At 39.3% G+C, this 27,879-nt stretch overlaps 1 protein-coding gene across 1 annotated transcript in view; it reads left to right on the plus strand.

Annotated features, from left to right (window-relative positions):
• The window catches only part of NTRK2 (neurotrophic receptor tyrosine kinase 2), a 224,270-nt gene that overhangs the window by 12,671 nt on the left and 183,720 nt on the right, over window positions 1–27,879 (plus strand). Inside the window, exons 2-5 of the mRNA XM_080372754.1 lie at window positions 9,784–9,858; window positions 10,088–10,159; window positions 17,092–17,160; window positions 20,869–21,023. Of these exons, the coding sequence (XP_080228880.1) occupies window positions 9,784–9,858; window positions 10,088–10,159; window positions 17,092–17,160; window positions 20,869–21,023 (371 nt within the window). The remainder of the gene's footprint in view (window positions 1–9,783; window positions 9,859–10,087; window positions 10,160–17,091; window positions 17,161–20,868; window positions 21,024–27,879) is intronic.

Consider the following 27,879-nt stretch of genomic DNA (forward strand, 5'->3'; position numbering starts at 1 on the left):
ATTTTACAGTTTAGAGTGGTAGCAATGTAATTATCTTTTGAAGACTGTATTGCACTCTTATTTATACATATACACAAGATGTTAAACTTTTCAGGTTAGATTCAAATAGATCTACAAACATTTTGAGTTAGCACAAATCCATGTGACATCAAGGCACCTAAACAGAAAAATATTAGTGCTGTATACTACTTCTGTGCTAGACAGCACTGCAGATCCTGGACCATGTTTTCTGCATGGAGCTTGTTTCATTTGGGGGACATGGACCTAGGTGGCACAGCTGCAGAAATAGATACCACTTGTCCTGGAGGTGGGTGTGGGTGGAAGAAAAACTCTGTCCATCTTCCCTGCCCTGCTTCTCCCAACCCTCCATGGGTCTCTGCATGGAGACAGGGCAGTTGTTCCTTCTGTTTGCTTGGCCTGGTTGTATGCATAGTTTTTGGCCTCTGTAGAGCACTTCTGCATATTCTTACAACTTCTAACAAACAGTTTAACTTGAAGCAGTTTTGCGTGTCACACTGGGTATCATCTGAAGTGAAAGGTTTAGGAAGTGAGAGTCCTCACAGCTGGAAGTATCATCAAGATGTCTGCTTGATCTTGTATAGTTGCAGGTGAACACCTTCAACACGCACATCCTGGGGTGGGGGGAATGCTGCCAGGTTGTGTAGCTTGGAGGAGTGCTGAAAGGTGTGTGCAGCAGTATGGTGTGGACATGAAAACTATAGGGAACTATATGCAGGCTGATGGATGAGAAAAATACTACCCTACTCCTAAGCAGTGGCAGGGGCAATAGCTGTAAAGGTAAATGCAGAATGCTGTGAAAATAGTGGTGGGTAAAGGGGAAGGCAGCTTTGCAGAAATAGTATAGAAGTTTGAAGCCTACTGTAGCAAAAGATGTCACCTTATGAAAAAGGTACCTGCAGAGTGAGAATTTAATTTGAAGGGAAAATGATAGAGAGGATGATCTAAGACTTGAAACTATGTAAAATGGAAAGTGAAAGCTTACAAAAGAGCATATTTTTTCCTGAAGTATAACAGTAAAGATGTCTATGAGGGAGGTTCTATGAGGGAGGTTTTAAGTAAAGCTCAGCTCACTCTAGAAGAGTCAATTCATATATGTCAGGCAGCAGAATGAACAGAAATACAAAGAGAAACCTTAAAGACAGACACAGGATGCTTGTCTGTGTGTACCATTGCAAGAGAGAATTTTCCCAAAGTCAGACTGGCCAGGTACAGGAACATGGAAGGTTATGGAAACAGTGGCAGCAAGTGGCGTGAGTATTAGAAATATTCTGGTTATGGACAAATGTGCAGAAAGTGTAATAAGCACATCATTATGCTAATATATGCAGTGCAGGTAAGAAACTACTTAAGAACAGGATTCTTCAAGTGAAGAAGAGGAGCTTTTTTAGGAATACTAATGGAAGAAGTTATAAATTCAAAAGATTGGCCAATTAAAATGAGGAGAAATGGACTATACAGAATGAAGAACAGAATAGAAATAACTGTTACAAACAAAAGTGAAATAAGGAACTGTGAAAAGCACGTAAATGTGGAAGAGTGAAGAGCGCCTCTGAAAGACTTTAGGAAAAAAAGCAATTTTTATGGTCTGGAAATGCTCTCTGAAAAGGGCATTGGTTAAATATAAATAATAAACATACATAAGGCAGCAACCTGTTCAGGGCCTAGAAGACTGAGGTAAACATCAAGAGAGCCAACATCACGGAAAGTCAAAAAGGCAATGTATAACCCTTTTGGAATGATTTGATAACCTATGAAGTTGTATTTATGTATGTCTTCCATTAAAAGACAAGATATGTCTTGGAGAATACACAGATGTGTGGTCAGGGGTACACAAGATGTTTCACAGGTCTTGGGAAAGAGGCTAGGAAATCAAGTGTGAACCACAGCAGCAGATGGTATCTTTTGAGGAATGGAGAAGCATCTAACAATTGAGTTTTCTATGCAATAATTGCAGAGAAAAAGGGAAGAGATCATGACCATATGTAGACTCTAAAGGCTTAAATAAAAACAGAAGAAAGAAAAATTTTGCTGGCTTATGGAAAGGGCAATATTGTTTAAGATGACAAGAGTCAAATTATTCAGCAAATTTAATGCATTAACAGGATGTAGATGGATTTTCATGGATAGATGGCTTCAAGTTTTGCAGTTTCACTCCATCATTTGGAAGTACTACCTTTAGATCTGTATTTGGCATGAGGTGTACTGCATGCAGTGGACAGTGTATCACTTACGGACATATGTCTCAACGATCCAGTGAATATCAGAGCAAATTGAACAGAATATTTGATGTTCCAAAAGCAAGTAATGTTAAACTGAATAAAGCCAGGTATTAATGTCAAACAGTGGAAATAATATATGTAGGGGGAAGACTGACCTGAGACGGAAACTCAGAGGGAATTTCTTACACTGAGTCAAAGATTCAGGGAATACTGAACGTGTCAAAACCTGGAGATAGGAAAAAGACTTAAAACATTGTGAAGCGCTGGCTTATGTCAACAAGTGCTTATCCAGCTTTGAAGGATGCGGAACTCACTGTCATGGTTTAACCCCTGCTGGCATCTAAGTACCACTTTGCTGCTTGCTTGCTCCACCCCTCAGTGGGAAGGAAGAGACTTGGGAAAAGGTAAAACCAGTGGGTTGAGATAAGAACAGTTTAACAATTGCAATAAAGTGACTACTACTACTACAACTATGAATATTGGAAAGGGAGATAACAAAAAGATAAAGGGAAATAAAACTCAAGAAAAAAACCCATGTGATGCACAGTACAGTTGCTCACCACCCACTGACCAGTGCCCAGCCAGTCCCCAAGCAGCGATCCACCTACCCAGCCAACTCCTCCCAGCATATATACTCAGTATGACGTTGTATGGTATGGAATATCCCTTTGGCCAATTTGGGTCAGCTGTCCTGGCTGTGTCCCTTCCCAGTTTCTTGTGCCTCTGCACCCTCTCGCTGGCCGGGCCTGAGAAGCTGAAGAGTCTTTGATTTAGTATAAACACTACTTAGCAGCAACTAAAACCATCTGTGTGTTATCAACATTATTCTCATACTGAATCCAAAACACAGCATTGCACCAGCTACTGAGAAGAAAATTAACCCTATCCCAGCCGAAACCAGGACACTCACTTTAAGACATCCCTTCCACAAAGTCACTGCATGAGCATGGGTGCCTGGTAAGAAGAGAATTTAGTTTCGACATTAACCAAAATGCCTTAATGTTTTGATTCACTGAAGGACCTAAAAAAATCCATGTAAAGGATGGTTAGAGGCAATCTTATGGAACTGATGTTCTGCTATTTCCAATTGTGTCAAGGACAGTGACAGCTACAGAGGTGGTGTATGCAAATGCTGAAAAAGAGTGGTTGTGTTATGAAAAGTAACTGCGCTAGGTGGTTCTGTAGGAGAAAGAAATGTTACATGTATTTATATTTATTTTTTCCTTTGAGATGCTCTTTTGTCCTTGCAAGCCAAATAATAATTATAATAATAATGATCCTAATAATTCTAATAATAATAATTAATTAATTAGTCTTTTGTCTGCTTTCTGCTGAGAGCTAATGAAAAGCCATATTCACTACTCTCCTTTTTTTGTGTAATTTAATGTGCGGTCTTTAGTGTACATACTATAAAGAGACTGTACAGGAGTTTAAACTTCTTCCTAACAGCTGGCAGAGATTATTTCATACACAGTGGATTAAATGTGTTTTATAGATATGCATAAGGTCAGTGATTAAGACATACCTTTTAAAATAAATAGGTTATTATCTGGCCAGCTGATACTTCTTTCTGACTATATATAAAAAAATTTAAATATTTCCAAAATATCTTTGCTAAGGAAAAGCTAGACTGTAGCTGTCAGTTCTCCTCTGGAGAAATGTCAAAAATTGATGTCTTGTTGAAATATCAAATGTACAAACTTCAAGGAGCTCAAGGGGGAGGACAGGTCTCTGAACGGAGAAAATACTTAAATAAGCTTTGCATGCATTTTGGGGAAAGTAATACTGAAGGTGGAGCTCGTCAAGGGCATGATTCTTACATCTGGAAAGCTGCATGAAACATCTTGAGAGTTTGCTTGATTTGGTAGTCTGCTATTTGAAGATATTAGCGCAAACACCTTAAAGCCAAACTAGAAACGTAAGTAAGCCCAAGGGTGCATTATGTTTCGTTTTCCCTGCCTCTAAATATAGTAACCATTTCCTTAAACTCTGCATTGCAGACATGTTCATTTATTTTTACCTTTGCATTCATGATTGCATACTGTAAACAGGGAACTAAGGTTGTCTGGCAGACCATGGGCTTTCCATTTCCCAGGGAGCTGTAGTCGTAAGCAAGAGTATGGATCTGGTCCTGCAGTGCCAAAACAAGATTGGGATCTCCACTGAATTCCTGGTTTCTCCTGCTTTAAGCTGGTGCGTTGGCACTAAGTGTTCAGGATAATGGCTTTGGAGAAGCAATTTGCAATGACACCTGTGTGCTACTAATTGGATACTACTAATTGGATAATGATAGTATATTGGCACAGAGCAGAATGCCTGAGCCCCACTGTTTCCTGGCAGTTGATGCAGCCGCACATCAAGAATAGGGAATTCTTGAAGGTAACGGTGATCTGTGACCTTGGCTGTGAGATGCTGAATTCCAGATTGCCCTGAACAGCACATTACCTGAATTTGGGATATGTGTAGTGAAGGGTTTACTTAAAAAATGTGCGTGCCTGTGGCTGTAAAGAAAGATCCCAGAGTTAATTATATCAGCTCCAGGGCTGCTGTACTGGCACGTGGAGAGCTGCCTCCTGTAGTCTTCTCTGACTCATGGTTAAATAAATGGGAGGGAAAAAACCCAAAAAACTAAAGTATGACTTAAGGAGCCTATGGTAGTCGCAATCAGTTTTTCACTCTTTGTGAAATAAAGAGTGATTCACAGTTTACAAAAAAATAATACCACGACAGCACTTGCTCAGAACTTGTCAGGAGACACCAGACAACCAAGGAGTTGAGCACCTGCTTGTAAAATTGTTCAGTGCTAGGTAAGTCCACCGTGGAGTAACTCAACACACTGCCTCTTTCCTAAATTATGGCATGCTTCTAGCAGCAGCAGTTCTTCTTGAGATTGGCCTCGTGAAATCTGACACTGATGGTACCAGATGGAGACAGCAAAATAGAATAAAATAATTGGAGTAAGCCTGTATACTTTTAGGGAACTTGACACTTGTAGGTATGTAGATCATGTTCTTTGCTTGCTGTTAAAGAGTTTCCTTCCTAGGGGAAGCTTGGTCCTATGTAGAAAGATTTCCTGGTTGAGCAGAGGTCCCTACATCTGTCTGAAACCTGGCATTCCTGATACGCAACATTATGTATCTCCATGCTTCGTTTTCAAACTATGTGAGTTCACACCCCTCGAGCATTATTTAAAATTTGTTTTCAGAGGGGTTGCAAGTGAAACTCATTTGAATCTGCCCAATTTCATCGAGTATTGTGTCAAGCTTACAAATGTTGCTTGATTTTGATGCATAACCATGAATCAGCCCAGGTGTGTTGAAAATGTTGAAAGTTTTAGCATACCTTTTGATTAACCTGGTCTGACGTTCGAGTTTGTAAGAACATACAGCCCTAGAGAACTTGGCAGTGTTTTAATTGTCAGTGTTACCGTGTAGCTCTCACAGTAGTGTAGACCAGGGACATACGTGACCTGTCATTAAGTGGTAATTCATCTACTCACAGTTCAATGTCTGAAGTATGCTGCCTTATTCCCTAAAGATTTAGTGGAAAAATAACTCAGAGTATAAAGTTTTCCCAAAGTTCAGAAATATTTCACCAGGGAATGTTCATTAATTTTAAAATTTTTTTCCCAGCTGTATGATTCAGAGCTAGACATATAATTGATTTATTTTTTTGGAGTGTTAAAAAAATATGTTTCCCATAAAGGGAGTTTTCTGGCAACAGAAAGACTTCTGGAGCTGAATTACAGTGTTATTTGCTTGCATCTATGTTGTTAAGACAAGTGTGCTCTAGTTTTCCAGCATGTCTTTATAGCTCCAGATGGAGTGGTATACCTTAACATACATTAATACAGAGGAAATAAAGTAAATCAAGTAAGTTAGGAAGGTGTACTTCTGCTGACCAGTTTTTTTTTTTTTTCAGGTTAAGGGAAATATTTGAAAGTTAGAGTGAAATCCTCTTTTGAGCTACTGAGGCACAAATTAATCTAGACTGCTTTAAAGAGCAGAATCTGCTTTCTCTTCATGCTGCTGCAGTTCAGGGGTTGCTTCACTGACCTTATATGGACTGTAGTCTTTCATGTGTAACAAGCAGAAGTGAAGACCTCCTTCTTGAGGGAGAGCTTATTTGGAGGAGTTCACTCTCTTACAATAGGATCTTTAAATATCCTTTCCAGAATGTTGCAGAAGTGGTGAAGTATGAGTGTGTGACATTCAGTAGCTGCTGAAGTGTGCTGAGATGAGCATGTTATCGTAGATTGCAATGTGCAGTCAGTAGGTGTGTGATTCTTGAATGCCTTTATTAGAATTAATCAGTAGTTTACAAAGGGGAGATGAAATTAAAGATCTGAAAACAAATATTGTTTACTGATGACTCACTGGAGGAGAGGCAGAATGCTATAGTATAATCAAGCAAATAGTATTGTAGGCAGAAATCTGTGTTTGTGAGCTGATACGTGTGATGTGACTGGGTGCTATCCAGCCAGGTTTTGGCATTGCTACACTTTGCTGTGGTGTGCAGCGGGAGCTTCCAAGCCCCTCACGTGACTTCAGCCAGCCGTGAGTCAGGATGTTTTTCTTCTGTGCTACAGTAAAAATGTTCAGTTAAAGAACAGGGTGGATATTCTTAAGGCCAGGCACGCAAATTACATTTCTCAGCGTCGCCCACCACAAGTCAGAGCTTTTAGTGTATTAATGTTTGATGATAAGTTACATCAAGGTAGAGTAGTTGTGAAAAAGGTAAAAATAGACTTCAGTTAGGGATAGGTTTTATTGCAAACCTCCCTCTAAATTAAAAAGAACAACGTCCCCTTACAGTGTATAGCTACATCATTGCACTCCTTTCTTTCTCACTGCTATGAAATAGCTGCAGAGGCTTAACTTAAAACAGACTTGTTAAGCATAAGAGGACATGACCTGCTTATGGTAAATTACATCTGTCCACTATTTCTTCAAGGATTTCCAACTGCATGGAATTCACTTTACTGTCATGTTTTGTACAGAGAGTGTTTTTACAAATGTATTGCAGAGCAGTTATTGTTTTCAGTTAGTTGCACTTAGCCATTTCTTCTAGGTCCCTACTCAAAGGTATAGCTATGAAAAATCAGTGGTTTCTTTTGGGTCTTTCTGTTAGGAACTGGAATCATAAATCATTCACCATAAAGAAACTAGCAGCAGCTAAGAGTAAAGTATGCCCCCCCTCACTTTTCTTTTAAGGAATGCCGTAAGAGAAGGAAAGAAAAGATCATAAATTCATGTCACTTCTTCCAAAATATCATCCTTTTGGTTTGTTCCCTAATAGGCCAACACTGATCTTTTTTTTATGTAGATTTTGTGCTCATACTCAGATTTGCATCTGATATAAACTGTGGTAGCTCCATTGACTTCAGCAGAGCTAAGCTATTTTACAGTGGCTGAGGCTTACCACAGGATGTAATGCACCAATATATTTCTGTGCAACACTATAAGTTATGTCAAGTTATGGAACTTCTTCTAGTGGGAGGTTTTGGTTAAATGTTTTTATGATTAAAATTGCAGTGTCAGATTTAGATGGGTGATAAATGTGTTTAAGAGATGGATCTGCATTCTGGCAGTGTTTGTCAGGCTTTTTGATGGCTTAATCTTGAGCTAGTACAAGTCATTGCTCAGTTTCTTCTCTTTTACTATTCTGAGTCTCTTATTCCTCTGTTTTTCTCTGTCCATTTTCCTCAATTCCTGCTCTTCCACGTTTTGCCTACCTCTGTCTGGTTGGACACTGAGGGCAGGATGAGGAAGGTATCTTCATACGTCTTGCATATCTTCATACGTCTTGCATAACTTTAGTATTAATAGGTCCCAAGTGACAGAGAAGGTGATAATTAAATCATGAGTTCTTCTTCAGGGCAGGTTCAGAGGAAGTATGGTCATTCACTTGCAGGACACTCGAATGGAAGGATTGACAGTCTTTTGTAAACTACTTCATTGCTTTTACTTGGCAAAATATGTAAATTTACCAAACAGCAACCACCACAACAACAATGAAAGATTAATAAACCCCAAGAGAGTAAATCAGATTGCCTTAAAAAAAACAAAGAAGGAAACATAAAATATGAAGGACTATTATCTTGTAATGGGTACACCGTGTTAACCTTATCCTAAGAAGTCCTACAGAGCAGTTGGTGTCATATGATGCTATAGTAATGTGTTTTGTCTAGCGTCATACATTGTCTTTTTACTGCCCTTCTTTTTCCCAAGAGAGTGAATCCTATTAGGGGAAACTTTACTTTTCCTGGTACTTGGCAAGAGCATAGTGCAAGTCAGATTTGCAGCTTTGGAGGAGAGCCCAAATGCAGTTCTCAAGCTTTTATTGGGATGTGGGCACACAGTGAATTTCTTCAACACACCAGCTGAGATAGATAGGTTGCCTTTGGGAATTCAATACACTTTCTTTCCAATTCACCAGATTTCCCTTTAAATAATAATAATAATAAAAATGCTTAAAATGGAGACAGACTTTATTCTAGCAAAGAAAGACTCCTTTTTAGGAAAACTTGCAGCTTTGTTCTGGAGTTCTGGATTCTCATGAAAATATGGGTCAGTCTCTTTAAAGTTTTTCTGGGACTGGGGTTCTCTTTTGAAGTGCATGGACTCTTTAGCAAGGCATCTCATACATCAGGCTTACTTTTCTGCTCATAACACTAGTTGAGTTGCAGTTTCTACTGATTTCTTCTTCCTAGAAGAAGAATGCATGATTTGCATTGTGAAACTTTTCTTCTTGCTGCAGAAGAGGTAACAGATTATATATCATCCCATGCATTACCTGTAACACATTTTAATTTCAAGTCTGTGGGATGTCACTGGTTATTCATAGATCTCACATGACCATAATACAAAGGACTGGCTTGCATGCCCACATCCTTTTGGGATTCAGGCAGATATTCATGGTATGTGAGTGGACTCAGCTTTGGTCTACTGTGACATTTCCTCTTAATTTCTGCTTGTGTATGTAACATCATGAAGTACAGACTCCATTTCCTCAGTTTTCCCATTGCCACACGCTGCAGATAAAACTGAAGCTACTTCGTGGCATGGAGAAAATCAGTTTAACAAGTGATGAAGTTATCAACATGAGAGAAGAGGCTAGGGCAGTCTGATCCCTCCTCCTTGTAAATGAGGGTAACTCCACTGCCACCATTCAAGTTGGCCCTTTTGCTATTGTGAAAATCCATGAGGTAGGGAAGCGAGTCCTGGAAATTGATGACACTGTAATACAGCTTTACGTACTGTGCCCTCAGGGTGACTTGCTTCCTTGATGAACAAGGCTTCATTTCCCCTGTGTAAAACCCAACTGTTTCTCCTCCAGCCTGGTCCCACAAAGTACCATTTAAATGATGTGGAATATTTTAAGGAGCACTTTTGTTCTATAAATGCTCTAACTAGACCTTAGTGTTAATGGCAGTAGGTCAGCAATCACTGCTGTCTTTCTGACATCAGTGCTTCATCTCTAAACAGTCAAAGCCACGGAAGGATCTACTTTCATACTTTTTTGTGTCTTGCTTTTTCAACAGTTACATCGCAAACCAGCGAAATTTAGAAAGTATCAATGACAATGAAGTTGGATTTTATGTTGGACTTAAAAATCTGTGAGTATGTGAGATGTATATTTTATAAATCTTTTTTTTCTTCATTTCTTTTATAGAAGCATATAAAGGCCTCATCAGAGTGTAGGCCTGACTTTTTGTGTTAGAGGATAGTTGTAAATCTTGCAGTTCAGCCTTGTTGAGATTTCATCTGCACTCTAACCATTATTATAAATTAAGAATTCCATTATAGTTAAACGAAATATCCTAAGAGTTTTGTGTATTTTCACAGGACCGTGGTGGATTCAGGCTTAAGATTTGTGTCCCGTCAGGCATTTGTGAAAAACGTCAACCTACAGTACATGTGAGTAAGAATAGCATCTGCCTTCTAAATCAAAACGGCCCAATTTGTATTAATTTAAGTAATTGTTAATTTATTTTTCTCTTTTACCATTTACTTCATTAAAAATGTTTTAACTAGACAGATTTATAATGATCTTCTGTTGTTAATAGACCCTACATAAGACATGTATGGTAAGGAACTGGCAGAGCATAGGACATGCATGGTGGGGGACTGTCAGATCATGAGAACATAATGTGAGTTGGTAAAAAGACCATGGTTCATTGTCCTGGTCCTAACAATGGACTCTGGCTGTGTCTTCTGTGGTAAGTAGTGTAGCACAGAGTGCCTCTGTCAGCTGAGTGAGCTGTTGCCGAGGGTGTGATGTCCACATTATGCACCACACTCAGTGACATAGGTTTGAGTAGCTCTAATCTGATTCCATGGGCTGAATGTGTTTTAGCAGCTACAGTGCAGTTAGGTGCATGCATGGAGCGCATCTAATGTAATTTCACCAGTGCGTATGCCCAGAGACTGTGACATGACTATGCACGTAAGTCCTGGGGATGATCAGAAGATACACTTTGGAAGGTCACTTAAGATTTGAACTAATGCACCCAAAGCAGAATAGAAGAATGAGGTTACTTTCACACCCAAATGCAATTTGTGGTTCATGAACTTCAGGAGGCAGAGTTTGTGTGTGTGCAGCTTCTTGACTCTGTTTTTCTAGATTACTTACATTTTAGATTTAGCAAAGGCTGAACTGATCAAAGTTTTTTATAAAACTAGAAAGAAAAATAATCAGCTAAAATGAAAGGCTTTGTTTCTTTTTAGCGTAAGTACACGTCCCTGAAGGACCGCAGTGTCTTTTGGTGGGACAGAAATGGAGTAGCTCGCTTTGCTACTTACATGGAAAACCATGGATCTAGCCCTACAAAACATTAAGATCATGTGAGAGGCTCAGTTCCTCACAGGAGCCCTGGTTTAGCCAAGTATTCAGGTGTGTGTTTCAGCCCATCCATCCTTGTTAGATATATTTAGCACTTAACTCCTTGCTTTTGTTAAAGTCCTAATGAGACTGGGAAGTCATAAGGCCAAGCCTTGGACTTGGAAGATGCTTTCTTGTAATACGGAAGAACAGTTGAACAGAGAGCAGGGCTGATTGCTTTGCTAATGAAATTTAATAATTTCCTGCACCTGTGTTTTCCAAAGAATGGCAATTAATTCATGTAAGGAAGTGGACATGAATGTCTGTATCTGCCTAAACAGTAACTGCTCTCCTTGATGTGGAACAATCACTGGCAGAGTGTGAACAAGATCTTGTCAGCCTATTAGGCTTACGTATTACTTCATATAGTCATTAAAAAAGTAAAGAGCTTTTAATATCATCAGGTAGTGATATAAGGGAGGTGTCTTCTAGCCTGAATTTGTGTGTTTACCTGTGTAACAATTTCTCAGTGAACTACGGTTGTAAAAGATGAAACTCCATAAAGCCGAGTGCATATGTGCTGGCTGTGGAAATGTGCAATAAGAACTTACTGGCTGAGAGGCACATTTGCACAGAAAGATCTAGTGGCTGTGCTGGGGCAGAATCTCAATATAATGCAGCAGAGCAAAGCAAATTCATTCTGGGATCAAAAGGAATTTTGTGTTAGATTTTTATATCACTTCCCTGTTACTTGAGCTGCTGGGAAGGCATCTATCGGAATGCTATATATAGATTAGGACACTGAATCTACCCATCTTGGAAGCTATTACAGAGAAGAGCGACAGAGCTACAAGGAGCTTGTAAAGCAAATAATTTAAGGAGGCTCAGAGGCTGACTGAAGCAGGGTAAATAGATGTTTGGAAGATCTTCCTAGCTGTATGGGCAAGTAGACATGGAAAAAGATAACTGAGACAATTGGTGGGATCCTCTTGATAGGCTTTTTTTCCTGTTTCCTTAGGGAAATGGGTTTCATGCAGTCATGAAGTGTCTCTGTCCCAGGTGATTCTTCTAACCAAAACTGATACAGGTAAACAGGTTTTCTGAAAACTCACCATTGGACAGAACAGGGAGACCCTACTAGATTACCCACTTAAGGGGAAAAGTATCACTGTGTCTGTATGACCTGCTAGGCACTACAGAACCCATGTGGACAAGATGTCCTTAAAATACTTCAGCCAAGGGAAGAGTTTCAGCAGGAAGACACAGTCAAACGTGGAATATGGATCTGTTGGTAAGCAGGCTTTGCTAGATCTGTAGTTCATGAAGCTGCTTGCTGAATTAGGCTGACTGACATCTGTTTGGTTGATGTACATGGAATCCTGATCCACAATACTTACATTATGAACCAAAAGCTTATCCAGTTTCATACTGTTTTTTCTTTTTGTGGGGATTTAGTAATGTTAACAGACACAGGATTAAGGATAAGCCCAGATAAAATGGAAGATACTAAGTGGTACCACCTCCTCTATATGTACATGACAAAGTAGTTAAGTATGCAGGCATTTTTTGCTGAGGCTGATCTATTATCCCTGAAAAAAACCCCAACAACATATGTTTATTTTCTCTGGCAGGTCTTGATGCACACTGAAATGTTTCTGAAAGTCCTAGTGAATCACTGCTTGTTGTCATCAGCAATAAAACTGTTGACTGCACTGGGAATGAAGTGCAGCTCCTGTTGTGGTTGTGACAGTGAAAAGTATTAAGAGCTGAAATAGTTCCACTTTGCAAGAGTAACCTCTGGGCACAGGTCTTTTAGAAGTCTTGCATTTTACTTTGAAACAACAGTTTGTTACTGTCCCATAAAGAAAACAGAAACTCCAAACACTTCTGAAGACTGATGTTACTGTATAAGTTTTAATTTTGCTAGTGATATTATTACAGTTTATCTTCTATGAAAAATCTTTTTTATGCAGTTAAGGAGCTTTACTATATAGACATAATATGTATTTTATGAATCATACAAGAATATCAGATTTTAAGAAACTCATTAACACAAATTTCCTTAAGCATTTTTTTATCATTACCTTATCTTCTTGGCCAAACTTCTGTAGCCCAGATATCTTTCCAGAGTTATGTATAATGAGAAGATTTGAATAATAACATAAACCCCAGGAAAATAAATGCTCTAATAGATATTACTAAAATGTAATTAATTGGCTTGCTCATCTAATTCTGGTATTCTTATTGACCTTAGACTCAAATTAGTCAACAGTTGTATTTAACAAGCCAGTAAACAGTCCTAGTTTAGTAGTGCTGTAATTTCTAAGATTATCTGCTGCTAACGGTAATTTTAATAGACCTGTGTGATACACATGCATGCTATAGCATCAGTACCTTTAAACAAAAAAAAAATACATGGCACAGAAAGTGGCTATTTCCACAAATGTTAAAAAATAGCTACTGTTATATGCCAGGCTGTGTATAATTGCATCGCTAAACCACAGATTTGTGAGTGTAGAATATGTACAGCTCTAGGTATTAAGATGTGTTTGTATCTCTGCACTGTTCAGGTTTGGGATAAGGCAGACAAATGAAACCATATGAGACCTTGCTACAGATTTTCCCTTGCTTGCACATTGACCTGGCTCCAGCCATAGGTATAGCAGGCAGTGGAGAGAGGCTGAGCATAGCAAAATGGCCATTTCTTGACCTTTTCCCTTAGTTCTCCTTAGATCTGTTCTCTCCTCTTCCTTCTTCCCTCTCCTTGCCAGGAGTGCTATATGTGGTAGAGCTGTGCCCATATTGCTAGCTATGTGAATATTTATGCAGTTTCTCAGGCTGCTTTTGCCTTTTTCACACAGCCACAGGTTGCGTTTATCTGAATTAGGGCTAGCAAGTTTAAGGTGAGCTTGATACTTGCATGTAAATCATGGGCTCGCTTTGGACTGAATTTGGGTCTTCTCCTTAGGTATAGCTTTGGAGTCAGGCTCTGTACTCCAGACTTTTGGGTTTTTTGAATAAAATATCCAAAATATGGATCTTCTTGGGGCTGCTCGCCATGATCTTTTTATGTGTCGTTGAATTGGGCAACTAATTTATGTTATGTCTTTCCATGGAAGTGGAAGTGTGGTCCTTAATTACTCTGGAATAAGCCTGGTAGTGATTTTTTCACTTAACAGGAATTAAAGAGACTGCAGCAGGCATCTCTATAAACAATATAAAGTGCTCTAGTTTATGAGAAGTACATTTGCTGTCACAGTATTGTTTAAGGTGATAAATCTGTAACAGTGATCTGAAAAATTTCTGTTGAATTACTTGTCAACTTGGAAAAAACTTAAAGCACTAAACTACATGAGAGAAAAGGCTACAGTCTTGGAAGCACTGAAAGGTTTCAACCCATGATCAAGAATAAAGGCATAGGAATTTTTAATTACTCCTCTTACTGTACTTACTTCCTTTTCCTGGTGCATATCAAGCACAATGGGTAAAAATGTGAAGAGATAATTAATACTATCAGGGTGCTTTTGGTTTTTGAAAATTTGAGTTGTTAAAAACAAGATAATGACTCTCTGTTCTTTTGATAGTTTTATTTAAATTATCAGTTCCATTTTTTCACTGGCTCACGTGGAGTCATTGCTACCTGCACCTGCACAAAGTGTTCAGAAAGTAACATACCTGGTGAAATTTGGGCAGTAAATTTGGCTATTCTGCTGCCTACAGTTTGCAATAATCCTCCAAAAGCAATGACTGGCCTGAAGCTAAATGACAAGAAGATACGGCTATGGCAGCACCTGCTTCTTGCAGTCTGTTGTCTGATCGAGTTCATAGCTCTGAGGCAGGCAGTTCAGCACCTCACAAAGAGATGGTGTGAGTTAGATGACCATGCGTAAGCTGAGGAAGGAAACATGTAAGCAGCCAGGAGGAAACCCTTAGGAAAGCTGGAACTTCAGTCCTGCGCATGAAGTAGGTGGGCTGTTACATCCATTCTGAGTTGCTAACAGTCAAGTGTCTCCCAGAATCTTTATGTCTTTATGTTTTTAATGTAGGCTTGAAAATTTTATTTAAAGGTGTTACTTTCTTAAAACGAAAAAGAGAGAAGTACTATCTCAGAGGATGGCTGGGGTCTTACGTGAGATGTTTGTGGTCCGTTTTCAGATTTGTACTGTGATACTGTTAAGAAGTTGTTGGTGGTAGAGGGTTTCAAATCCCCTTTGATTTGCCTTTGTCTGGAATCAGAGTTGGAGTCTGGCTGTCCTATTAGGCTTCCAGGGAAGATCACACAAAATCAAATGGGCTCAGCTGGACAAAGATTTCCATGAGGAACCCACTGTCTGATGGTTAGGGAGTTCTCCTGATATGGAGGAGCAGGGTCCTATGCTCTCTGGAAACCATGAGTCAAACCTGGCCATCACATGACCTGGAATATGTTGCTTCCCACTAGAGTAGGGAGTGGCATGGGCATCTGTCTGCAGGTAAAGCCCGCTGTTTATCTGGTTGTCTTTTGGGAAAGGTGGGATTTAATTGATGTACAGGTCAGAAAAGCAGGTGCATGCCTCATTTTGTAATACCACAGGGGCATCTGCATGTGCTCATGTGTTGCTTGGCCATGTCAGAACTGGAGGGGTCCTCCTACATGGCAAGTGAAAAGGGATGGAGTTTGGTGTGCTTCACATTGCCTTGGTGCTGGAGACGGAAACCCAGGTCCTTAAGAGGATTCAACTTCCTTTCAACCTCCCAACATATGGCTTATATGTATTAGGGAAAAAATCACAGTGTCAGTTTTTACTTAAACATGACTTCTGTCCTGGGTGCAAATTGTACTTTTATTTTGATATATCTGATCAGGGTCCATGAGATGTTTCCACCAGCACCTACCACAGGGAAGTCCAGTTCACCTGACTAATGTAACAGTGGCTCATCTGTTTTGTTCTTACTCATCAGGACCAGTCAATTTATAAACTTCAGGCTGTTGTTTGCCAGAAGGCATCAAGAAGGAAGTACAGGAAATAAAATCTCTTAAAGATTCTGTTCTAAGCATTTATGGAAGAACCAACTTGTAATTTCTCTGAAAATTATCTTGTCCTTGGAGATCAAGGATTGAAAGTTCGGGAAGTAAACACTGTGTTCTTTAGTCAGAGTGGGGAAAAAAAAGAAGATATTTAATCCCTGGTTTTAAATGCAATCCAACTTTTAACTGTAGAGCCCCTGTGGCACCTCTATAATACTGCATGAAACTGGTGGTATTTTGGCTCATCACATTGATTTGCACTGTATGCTGGCAGTTACACAGTTTACTGCTCTCACTATCTTTTTAACTGGTGGACTGGTAAGACTGTATAAAAGCAGCATTATTTCACTTTGGGGTGGAGAAGGCAATTTTGTCAGTCTGGGAGGGGAGGAGTATTTCTGATGCAGATGAACATTTCTTTGCTCCGCGTAATGGGAGAGGACCTTTCACTTAATTACCACTGGAAACCATAAATGCTTAATTGACATAAAAAAGCCCAATATAGGCATTTTACAGTTTTCCTTTTGATCTTCCACGTGGGTGCATATTGTATATGCAATTTGAAAAGAATAACTAAAAGGCTCTGATGTGGATGTGTGCTAGCATGCGAAGAGGGCTTATGTGAGTACAGAGTTTGGTGCAGCATCAAAGAAAGGGATCCACCCATTTCACTTATGAATAAATTGAGCATGTAATTAACACCTGGACTTTACAAAATACTTTTGAAACACAATTAAATCTGCTGCTTTTCTGCAATGAACAGTAGTGCTAAAAGTGAAAATACTGATCCTTGCTGAGTTTGATTTTGAATGTATTTGACTTTATATGAAGACTGGATTCAAACCCTTGAAACCCATCAAATCATAAACCAAAGCTGAGCACCATTTCTTTACAATGGAAGTCAAAAGAATAAGGGCTTTTTAGAGCTGGTTTGAGTTCTTAATGTTTTTTTAAGAGACACAAACTATTTCAGTGCAAGAAGAAGCAATTCTAATTCGTTCAATCTTTCTTTTTCCACAGCAATTTATCCAGAAACAAACTCTCAAGTTTGTCCAAGAAGCCTTTTCGCCATCTGGGTTTGTCTGATCTGTAAGTTGTCATTTCTTAAAATAAAGCTTGTTTTTGGCTGGAATGGAAGAACAAGACTTTGAAGTTTGTTCTGTTGAAGGTGGAGGTCCACTGATGGTTAGAAATGAAATTCTGATCCAAAGAAAGCAGCAATGCTAAATGCTTAAATGCAGAGAAACTTTAATTCCAGGGCTTCAAGAAGGTCAAGTATATCTTTTAAAACAATGTAGAGGTCAAAATAGCCTCTTCCCTTCAGCTTTAAAATATTTTATTCTGAGATGACTTAACACAAAACTGGTGTTTGTATTAAGTATGCGAGCTAGTGAAAATACAGCCTTCTACAGATCTTCAAATGAAGCCTGTCTCTCATATTCTTATATTGGCCCTGCAGCTGCTATGCTTATGGTGGGCTATTGAAGAATATTTTTATTTTCTCAAATTCTTTGAGTTACATTGTGCTTTATATAGTCATTTGGTAATGAAGCATTGTTAAACATGTATTTGCTGATTGTTTCAATATTGCATTTTATCATCTGTTCCATCAAGCAAAATTTCTGTATTAGTATACATTGCAAAATTTTGGTCATCTTGTGCATTCTTTGCTAATATGAGGGACTACAGAAGGCCTGCAGGAGCTTTGGGAGGGCAGGGGCTGCGGAGGAGAGGGAGATTGCTCTCCAGGACCTCAGAGCACAGTCAGAAGTTGTCCAAAATGCTGATCCCAGTATTGCAACACCAGCCTTCCAATCTCCAACCTTTTCGGGTAAACTTTGGCATGTGAGAAATGAGAAAAGAAAATCCCAGTGCCACAGAAAGAGGTTATGCCCCTTAGGTATGTTTTGTTGATGATTAAGTTGGTATAATCATTTTCTTTACAGCCCAGGGAACATTGCTCACTGGAATTTTCTTTCATAACTTGGCGGCTGCTGAGCACTCCGATGGAGAGACTTGCTAGCTGCTGTATGCCCTGCATAGATGTGTTGGTTCTGAAGTCCCTGTTTCTTCATTGGCTGTATCTGGTCCCTGCGAAAAAGCCATTGTTAGTGTGTACTTGGCTGTAGGTTCTATATTTTGTAGTTGTGACCTCAAAAAAAATAGGTACAGGACTCAGACTGGTGCACAGTGTTAAGCTTGAGGTTCTCCAATTTTTTTCTGAGCTGTTACTGGAGAAATGGACTAATTTTTGCCCCTGTCCCCAGGCTGCAAATGTAAGTGTGAGCATGCTTCAGGAAGCATGCAAAAAAGGAAATAACTGCAGTTTTGAAGGCATACTCTGCTCCCAGTTTCTTGGAGTTTGTCTGCTGCCAGTAACATGATTATTTGGAAGGAGAAATCAAGTCAGTCTTGAATCTGTCCATCTCAGGTGAACAGCTTTTTGGCCATGGATAGAGTGAGTGCTTACAAAGATTTTGAAGGAGAACAGTGTGTGTTGCTAATGTTTCTGAAGAAATTGGTTTGCTCCTGGGCAGAAACAAATACTAAAGGATTTTGGACAGAGAGAATCAAATGTTACAAATACGTGACAAGAATTATGGAAATGAAGTTTAATGAAGCAGAGAAATAGCACTTAGAGGCAAAACAACTGGCTGATGTGAATCAGGAGTGAATATATTAATGTTTTTAATACAAGTTAAACAGTGCCCGTACGGTGTTCTGGTAGTAAAAGCAGGGGAAGGATACTGGGAATGAGGCAGACATGGGAAAAATGGATGGTGTGAAGGTTACACTGAGTGGTATTTGAGGTATGGAGGCAATGTGTGATGAGGGACAGGTTGAGAGAGAGGGAGGGAGGGAGGGGTGGATACAAAATTGAGGTGGAGTGTCGTGGGCTTGGGAAACAGTTGGAGTGTAGGGATAGAAGAACTAAAGTTATGCAAGTAGAGACTGCAATGAAGTGAGGTAAACAGACGTGGGGGAAGTGAGGGAAAGAAACTAGAGGGGAAAAAATCAGAGCTTGAAGAGAGAAAAAACAGTGATAAAATGGAATAATTTTGTTGGTAAGTGGCTAGAATACATAGGTGGAGTATCAGAAAGACGGGTCTTGGAAAGGGAATCAGAGAGGAGACTGGTGCCATAAAAGGCTTCTGAGGAGCTTCCTCTAAATCTGACGAACAAGTGTCCTGTTGTTAGCACTCTTGTAAATTAAAACATAAAGGGATGAAAAGTTCAGGATAGGGTGAAGTAGGAGATATTCACCAGGCATGTAGAGAAGGAGATGCCACTTTGAAAGGCTGCTTCTTTTAGAACAAATTGTAGCTGCAGCTGTAAAGTTACAGTGAACAAGATAAAGACTTGTAATTTGCTCTTACTAGGTCATAATTCTTTCTTTCACACAAGTGTATGTGGAGGGCCATCATGACTCAATCCAGCATCCTGCCTGTGATGTGCCTAACTCCCTTGGTGTGTGTGACACAAAATAAAACAGTGGAAGAAAAGGACTGCTCAGCCACTGATCAAGGCAAATTTCTCTGTTACAGGGAGCTTATATGATGAAACAGGAGATGGGAACTAAATCCTGCTGGTTTTGGAAATGAATGCTGTAGGTTTTGACCCAAGGGATCCTAATGTTCATATTCTGTGTCTTGCACAAGCAATTCTGTGGTGGTGTTAAAAGTCCAACAGATTACTTCTGTGAATACAGATTGCTCCTTCAGAGAGTTGCAAGAATGATCCCTACAGCTGTTAATCCTCAAAGAGCTACGGATGGCTTTTGGGGGAACAGGTTACAGCTCTCATAAGCTGAGTTTTTCCTGATTTGCACACTTCATATCCTCAGGAGGCATTTATGAACATAGATTCTGTGAGCAACCTGAATTCTGTACATCAGAAATACCCATGAAATTTAAGAACAATTGTTCTTGTAATGAGATGCCTTGAACAGTCACTTGCACATGCTTTATTGGATCTCATTTATGCCTGTAAGAGAAAAAAGTAATGCTGGGTCACTTCTTACTTAGACATTGGCATGTTTCTGTTCATATTTTACTTGGGCGTTATTGCATTACACTGTTGTGTAGTTTTGTTGAATTTTAAAACTAGAATTTGGTAAGTTTGTTAACCTGTGGTTTAAAATCCATGCAGCATACTGTATAGCTAGGTGGTGTAGTTCTGTTTCAGGGCCGTTTTTTCCATTTTCTTTTATTTTTTTTTTTTTATGACGTTACCTAAGGTTTTACTGTGAGATTTTCTAGAGTGCTGTTGTGGATGAATTTTGAAGTTTTTTTTTTTTATGATTGGAGTTTGTTATAGTGTGCTTATAATCCATGACTGTTTGATTCTATGAAGAATTTACTACCTCACAGCAGTAAACCATTTCTAGTATGATCTCTCTGAGGTAGCTGAACAGAGTCAAGTGTAGAAGGGAGGAATTACTATCTCTGCTTGACTCTTATGAAATAAGATGGAACTTGATGGAAAGCCCAGTTGTCCACGTGCTCCTGATTTACACTGGTGAATTGGATATAGTAGCTGAGCCTGCTGTGTTAGTGTCTCCAATCTATGACAGTCTGGATTCCTGGTGCAAGGAGAGCTTCACTCTCTACATGGGAATGGTTATCTGCTTGCAGCTTGCGTTGTATTGAGGTTACTAAAGTTGCATTCCTTCTTCTTAACTAAAGGGTTCAACTTCTACTTGTATGCAGCTGAGTGTTTGGAGTCCCCCTGCCACCATGTTTTTCTATATGCATGATACATTCTGCATTCTAAATAAATTGGGTTTTTTTGCTATAGGATACTGGTGGACAATCCGTTTAAGTGTTCCTGTGAAATTATGTGGATCAAGAAATTCCAAGAGACCAAGTTTTACACAGAAACTCAGGATTTATATTGCACAGATGACAACAACAAGAGGACAACCTTGCTGGATATGAAGGTCCCAAACTGCGGTAATACCCTTAACATAAAATTGCTGCTAAATTATTGTGAAGCAGGAAAAACAAACGTGCTTTTTTACAAGATACCTTTCAGGATGACAACAGTACTGCTAAAGGAAAATGTTTCAGTGGAGATATTAACCACTCAGTGGTCTTTCACCACACATGGAATAATTCTGGGAGCCTCACATGACGTTTTGGGGTTTTTTTGTTTTCCTTGATTCTTTAAGAATGTACCATTATTCAAGTGCAGGAAAACAAGACACATTATAGAAAACACACAAGAATTATATCAAATGCATGTTCCTTTGTAAAATGAAACAGTTGTGCTTTGAAGCTCAATAGACACAAAATTTTACTCCCTTGATTTTTTTTCCCAGGTGTTTTGTTTATTGTTAATGAAATCTTTCTTTTATTTAAAAAATACTAACTCTAGTGGTAGGACCATAGGAAGAAAATTCAGAACTTCCTGCTAACAGAGACAAATTAGCAGTAGCTCTGTTCTTCACATAGATAAAACTCATCTGACTTGATTTTTAAAGGCTATGCAAAAGAGTCATAACAACCTTATTTTTGTATCATTTTGCAGCATATTGCTTTAGTTTTTATGGATCTGGAGATAGTGGGAAAATGATGTAACAAGGCCATCTCCCTAATTTTTTTGTATATATGTTTGATGCCTGTATATGGTCCTGGGACAGCTGGTGAAAGGTTTCACCTGCCAGTTGAAGAGATTTTTCGTCCTCTGTGTATGAGTGACAGATGCTGGCTGTTTCTGACATGACGTGAGACCTGCTGGAGTCTGGAGTTTCCTTTGCAGAGTGGGGAGCTGGGGTGCCCAGCAGCAGGCAGGCAAAAAGGAAAGGGAGCAAGGGTATCCTCATGGAGGGCTGATTTGGACTGGGAAAGCTATAACTGAAGGTGGATAACAGGAGGAACACAAACCGATACATTTTCTCCTTCCACCTTTGCTTGTTAAGTGTCCTTTTCTCCACTGTCTATACGGAGGCTGCGAAACACTCTGATAGCAGCTGCCAGCAAGGAACAGCCATGGAGGAGACCTGCTGCAGACCCAACATGTGTGGTGTTTAATGGCAGTAATGTTTTATGGCCATGTATCATGCTGTTGGTCTTGTGTCCAGCTTCCTGCTGGAGCTAGGGATCGTGGTGTATTCATAATAAAAATGATGCTAGTGTCTAGTGTGACCAAATAAAACCCCAACCTGTGTGAGCTGCAGGATCTGATTAACCTGAAGTGGGGGATGATACCAGACTGAGCTAAATGGCCCCAGCTGTCTGCTCCAGCTGGATGGAAGATGATTTTGCTGGGTGTGGAAGGGTCACCTGATGCACTGAAATCAGTAAGTACAAACCAGGAACTCCAGCATAGTCTTTTGTACCATTCTTAGCTGGCACATTGAGAAGGTACTAGGTAGCTGGGATTTTCCTTTGAAAACTTGTGATGTTAAATACCTAGAATTAAACTAATGAGACATTATTTCATTCTTCTGAGTTCTTGACTATCTGTAGTCACAACAGACTTGTCTCTGACTCTTGATGCTGTGTACGTGCATGTGTGTACATCCTGTGGGCATACATCCACACATCTTGTGGGCATATCTGGACTAAAATGCTTGCCGTAACAAGGGAAGGTGGTACTTCCAACTAGAGGAGGAAGAGGAGGAGAAAAGGTGAATATGTGCAGCATTCAGATTGGAATTTGCAGTATGTGGAATTTGCATATGGGAAACGTGCATTTTGCTGAAGATCTGTGTGGATGTCCGCACATGCCTGCACATTATTTATGTTAGTTTAGAGGGTCCAAATATCACAAAACTTTACATAATTGGGTTAGTTTTTTTTTTTTTTTTCCTTTTCTTTTAGTGAGTCTTTCCCCTTGATGTACCTTTTTCCAAAAGAACCAATGCAGGGCATAGGTTTTTAAAAAAGATGACAACACAGCCTTATCTTAGGCACAGAACAGAGAATCCCAGGTGAAGGGGAATGACTGTCTTGGTGAGCATGGGTGTTGCAAAAGGAGTGGTTTAGGTCAGGTCGCTTAAAGAATTACCATCAAAGAGCATGAGTGAAATAGGTTTAGCATGAATTTGTGGAAATGCGATTGCACAAGATTTGATGGCAGTGTTCACTCTGTTACTTATTATATATGAAGTAAATGCATAGATATAAATTGAATTGAAATCATGTCAGAATAGAGCTGGAAATAGTTTTTAAAGATCAAAGGCATAAAAGGGTAAAGGAGATCCTTCCATTGAGTCACAAGTTTTAGAGTGGACCTCTTTGCTTTTTAAACTCTTACAGAGTTTAGGCGCGGCTAAGTTCAGTCTGAGTCTCAGAATTGGGCAATGATTTGTATCTAAGGGGGGGGTGGGCGGGGGCGATGGAGGGGATGGAGGAGGAGAGAGATAATTTTTTCACAATTGAAGATTATCCATAGGATTTTAGGAGCAAAGCAAATCAGTAAGATTTGTTTTAAATCACAAAAATAACCTACCTACTTCAAGCTTGCAATGCATGTTATGACAAAGGTATACAAGTTAAAATTCATACCTAATGCCTTTTGCATTCCTCAGTGGTCAAAAGGTTGAGTCTTGAGGGTATCAGCCCAGGCCCCGTCACTGGCTTTCTGCAGTGGTCCTCTGAGCATCACAGACATGGGGGTTTGCGAGCTCTGAGCGGTGTCCTGCTCAGAGGAAGATGCTGGTTGCAGCTGCGGTCTAGGAGAGCTCAGAAGGGTCTCACTTTAGGACCCCTGTTTATAAGGCTGTGAATTGATTGGCTTTAGTCATCAGTAAATTTCCATCTCAGCTGCAAACTGAGTTGGTAACTTTTCAAAAATTCCAAGAACAATGTTGTTCCACTGGGGTTATCACTCAGGCTACAGTCTGGGCAGGAGCATTCTGGGGTTGTCAGGGAATAACTGATTGTCTGCATTCTCGTTCCCTGCTCCGGTACAGACAGTGCCATTCTGCCATTCTCTGCCTTAGCTGAGTGAGAGTTATCGGTACGGTCAAGGAGTGATAAAGTGCCAACCCATCACTTAAGACGCAATGAGGCCTGGTCAGCAGCTCCCAGGGTTGTAGAGCAGCCTAGAGAAAGGGGGAGAACTGCACCACCATGATGGGCTGTGTTCTAGAAGACACCTGAAAGATCTAATGTGTGTCTCTTGCTTTCGGTAGCTCTGCAGATCTTTTTCTGTGTTTAAAAAACAAGGCAATTAAAAAAACTGTCCACTGATGAAGCTGGTTTATTTCATTTCCAGAACTTTCTGAGAGGCTAATTAGTAGAACTGAAGTAGAAGAATAATTCAGCTTTTTACATATGTGAACTTTGTTTCCTGTGAACTACATGACCTTTTAAGCTCCTTTTGATGTCAGGAGAAATTTTGGGGCATGCAGGCCTTTGCATTTTGTTAATAAAACATTTTGTAATTTTCTCTGCTAATGAAATGGTTTCATCCCATCTCTCTGGTTTGTTAATTTTTTTTCAGTCTAGGAACTAAGCAAACACGCTCTCTCCTTTGTGTGTAGGTGTTATTAATTTCTTCATAATATTATAGGAAGTGGCCTGTACAGTATGTGGTTAATCTCTTGGTAGCAGGGCATTTTGCTACTGTGTGCTGTTAATAAACGTCTTGCTGGGAAGAGAACACTGTGGTTTCTTGATCATAAGACTTTGGTTGGTAGATAATTGATGTGAAAATTAGCAAAGTTCTGCGGTACTTAATGTTTATATGGTGGAAGTGTTTATTAATGTGCTGATTAAAGGTTGGTTGAAATTTAGATGCCATCAACTCTGTGATTTCTTTTCTTGAGGTTTAAAGTCAGGCATGCTTACTATCTAGATCCTTTCCAGCTGCAATATCAGAAGTGTCAATCAGTTATGTTGTTTGTAGAATTATTTTTTCAACTGCATTTGAAATGTATTTATGTATGATGAAAATTTTCAGGTTCTTTTAACTTTTAAATTCATGCTTAATTACTATGTCAAAGGTTTTTAAGTTGCATCTACCGCAGTAGTAGTAGTGGAGCATTCTGTGGAGGGGAATGGTGGTGTTGAGTTTTGCCATCTTTGCGGCATTTGCTGGCTGTTTATACAATGTGGACAGCATCACCACTTAAGCCATCGTCTTTATTTTTTGTTGCTTCTGTCTGATAAATAGCATTAGAAAACCAAGGAGAGCTAAATAAGTAAGCACTTTGTTCTTATTGCTGCTTCTGTGAGCTCTGGTGGCAATTGCCAGCAGTGTATTAAGCCCTTGGAAGCAAGGCATGTCCTATGCCGGGGGTAAGGTCACTCCAAAGACCGTCGGCTTGCAGATCACCTGGAGCTCAGTGAATGCCAAGGAGGCAAGACCATGTCTTTGGGACAGGTTATTAAGGTATTGGTTGCTCCTTCTGGTAGGCATTCAGTTACTCAGCTGCTATTGTTGAACTTACTGATACTCCAAGTCTTTTTACTTGTGGTGTCTTTGGGAGAGGCCTGGCTTCTACAGCTGTCTCTGCAGTCCTGTATGGATTTTTTGTTGCTCAGGGTCTCAATCTGACCATATCTGGCCAATTTAGTTATCCAGATTGTTTTATATACGCTGGTGTGGTGCTTGATCTGGCTTTCAGTTTTGCTTACTGCCCTAGTTTTGTGTGCTTATTTATCACATACCATTTCAGCAGATGTCTTCTTTCTTGTCATTGGTCATGCATGCTAGGTAAAATCTACTGAACAAAATGGCAAATTAGTTCCATGTATGAATCTTTTGTACATATAGCAAAAGTATGTTCAGACTGGCTGTCTGTTTACACATGCAGCTAGTCAGCAGAAGTGTTGTCTGATCTGAGAGCTATGGGACTTCATGAATGCTGACATCTGTCTGTCTTTTGCCTTGTGCGTGAAATACTGTTGTGTTGCTTTTAGTATAGCTTTTTGTGTGTGACTGACAAAATTTTGGAAGTTGTTGTAATGTAGAGTTACCATCTGGAAAGATGGGTTGCCCATTTCTTGCTCAGTTGGGAAAGACATGAATTTTTACAGGCAGTTGTTCAGATGACTACAAATGGACTGGACTGGATCTGGCTGCATTTCAGCCTCTTCCCGAGGCTCTTTCTCACTCTTTCTGATGATTGATTTTTGTCTTAGAGGTAAATAAGTAAATGCTAATACCAAACTGGAGGCAGGTGGTTGTAAATTCTAAGGGGGGAAAGGCAAACTGAAGGATTGACATGTTTATTTTTTTGAATTTGCAGAAAACATTTGTAGTATTAATGAGTCAATAAAATAAGCATTAGATCTTATACAATCACAGTATAATGCAGTGTAAAACCACAAGCAAAGGCATAATCTAGTGGGTGTTGACATTTTTTTCCATTATCAGCCAGACTTCACAGATAAGACTATCAGAAGGAGAACATTACAGGCAGAATGAAGTGAGTTTAAAAAAAGCATTAAACATTCTTCGTGTTTACCTTTGAGAATATTCATGGGCTTTCTAGCCTGCGTTGTTTATTTTGGCTCAAGAACTAGATGTTATGCATGATGTATGGTGGCAAACTGTTCTTATTTTCTCTGTAAGAGTTTTAATTCTTATCTGTGATCATAGGTTTCATGAAAAATGTTTCTTTATGAGAGTTTTGACAGTAATGGGGTTTCACTGCTGCTCCAAAGTTGTTAGAATTTTCCAAACTTAATTAAAACAATTTTCATTATTCCAGCTTCTAAGTGAAAATAACCAATCATTTATGGGTATTTGAAAAGGCAACGATCTCATTTTCAAAGACATGTATATAACTTCCTCGTGAGCATGGAAACAGCAACTTTCATACAGATGTCTATACATATGATAAATGAATCAGGGCTTGTGAATGACAGTTGAGTGTATGTGATGTATGCGAATGTCTCATATTTTAAAAAAACAGAATTCTTTTATAATTCTGATTGAGTTTCTTTAATTTGGTTATTTTAGATTTTATGTTTGCTTAAATTTAAAATTGCTTTGGTTTGAATGAAGCAGGTTTTTATTAAAAAGCAGGTTAGAAATAGAAAGAAGTAAGGTACTATCTAAAGGAAAGAAATGCATCTTGATCACTCAAGTATTGTTCCTGAACACTGTGTGTTGCACATGTTTGCAGAGGCACTCTCTGTGCCTGACTTGACACATCTGCTTAAGTGTGAGTACTGATACACTGAGGGAGAACAACTATGTGACTTGGCTGGTGATATTCTTACTTTGCTCTTATGATGTAAGTAGGTGAAGACTGATGACTAGGTAACTGTATCCTGAAGTCTAAATAAATTATTTTTTTAACTTTCAAAGTGAGGACATTGCATGAAGGCATCCTTTCAGCCATATAGGTGGTATATGGTATACTTGGTATCAAGAGTGAAACCCATCGAGTGTGTCTGTTTCAGGATTACATGTTTACCACATTGCAATTTTTGATAGGTCAGTGTTATTTTCAGTATTTCCTGGGCACGCATAAAGATACAGGAACTGCAACTGCATTACATGCAGTGGGTGAATAAGAAACCATTTGTTAGAGGTTTGCATAAGCTAGTTTAGGCCTCATTAACTTACATTTTAAAGGCAGTTTAGCTTTTGGTTCATCTGTTAAGTTTGTGGCTACTGTATTCAGCCCAACTGCACTCAATGTATTTGGTTTTGTCTTGAAAGTTGTGGATAAACTGAACCTTAAATACCAGTTAAGAACAGTTTCTCTAGATGTAATTTAATTTCCTTAAACCTTCGGGGAATTTGAAAGAAAACAGGACTGGGTACCTTCAGGAGACTGCTAGCAAGGGAAGTCTTGATAAGGTTGATAACCTCTATAGAAACACATAATCTGCAAATTTTTGC

The sequence above is a fragment of the Falco punctatus genome, assembly GCF_963210335.1.
Source record: "Falco punctatus genome assembly, chromosome: Z".
Lineage (NCBI taxonomy): Eukaryota > Metazoa > Chordata > Aves > Falconiformes > Falconidae > Falco > Falco punctatus.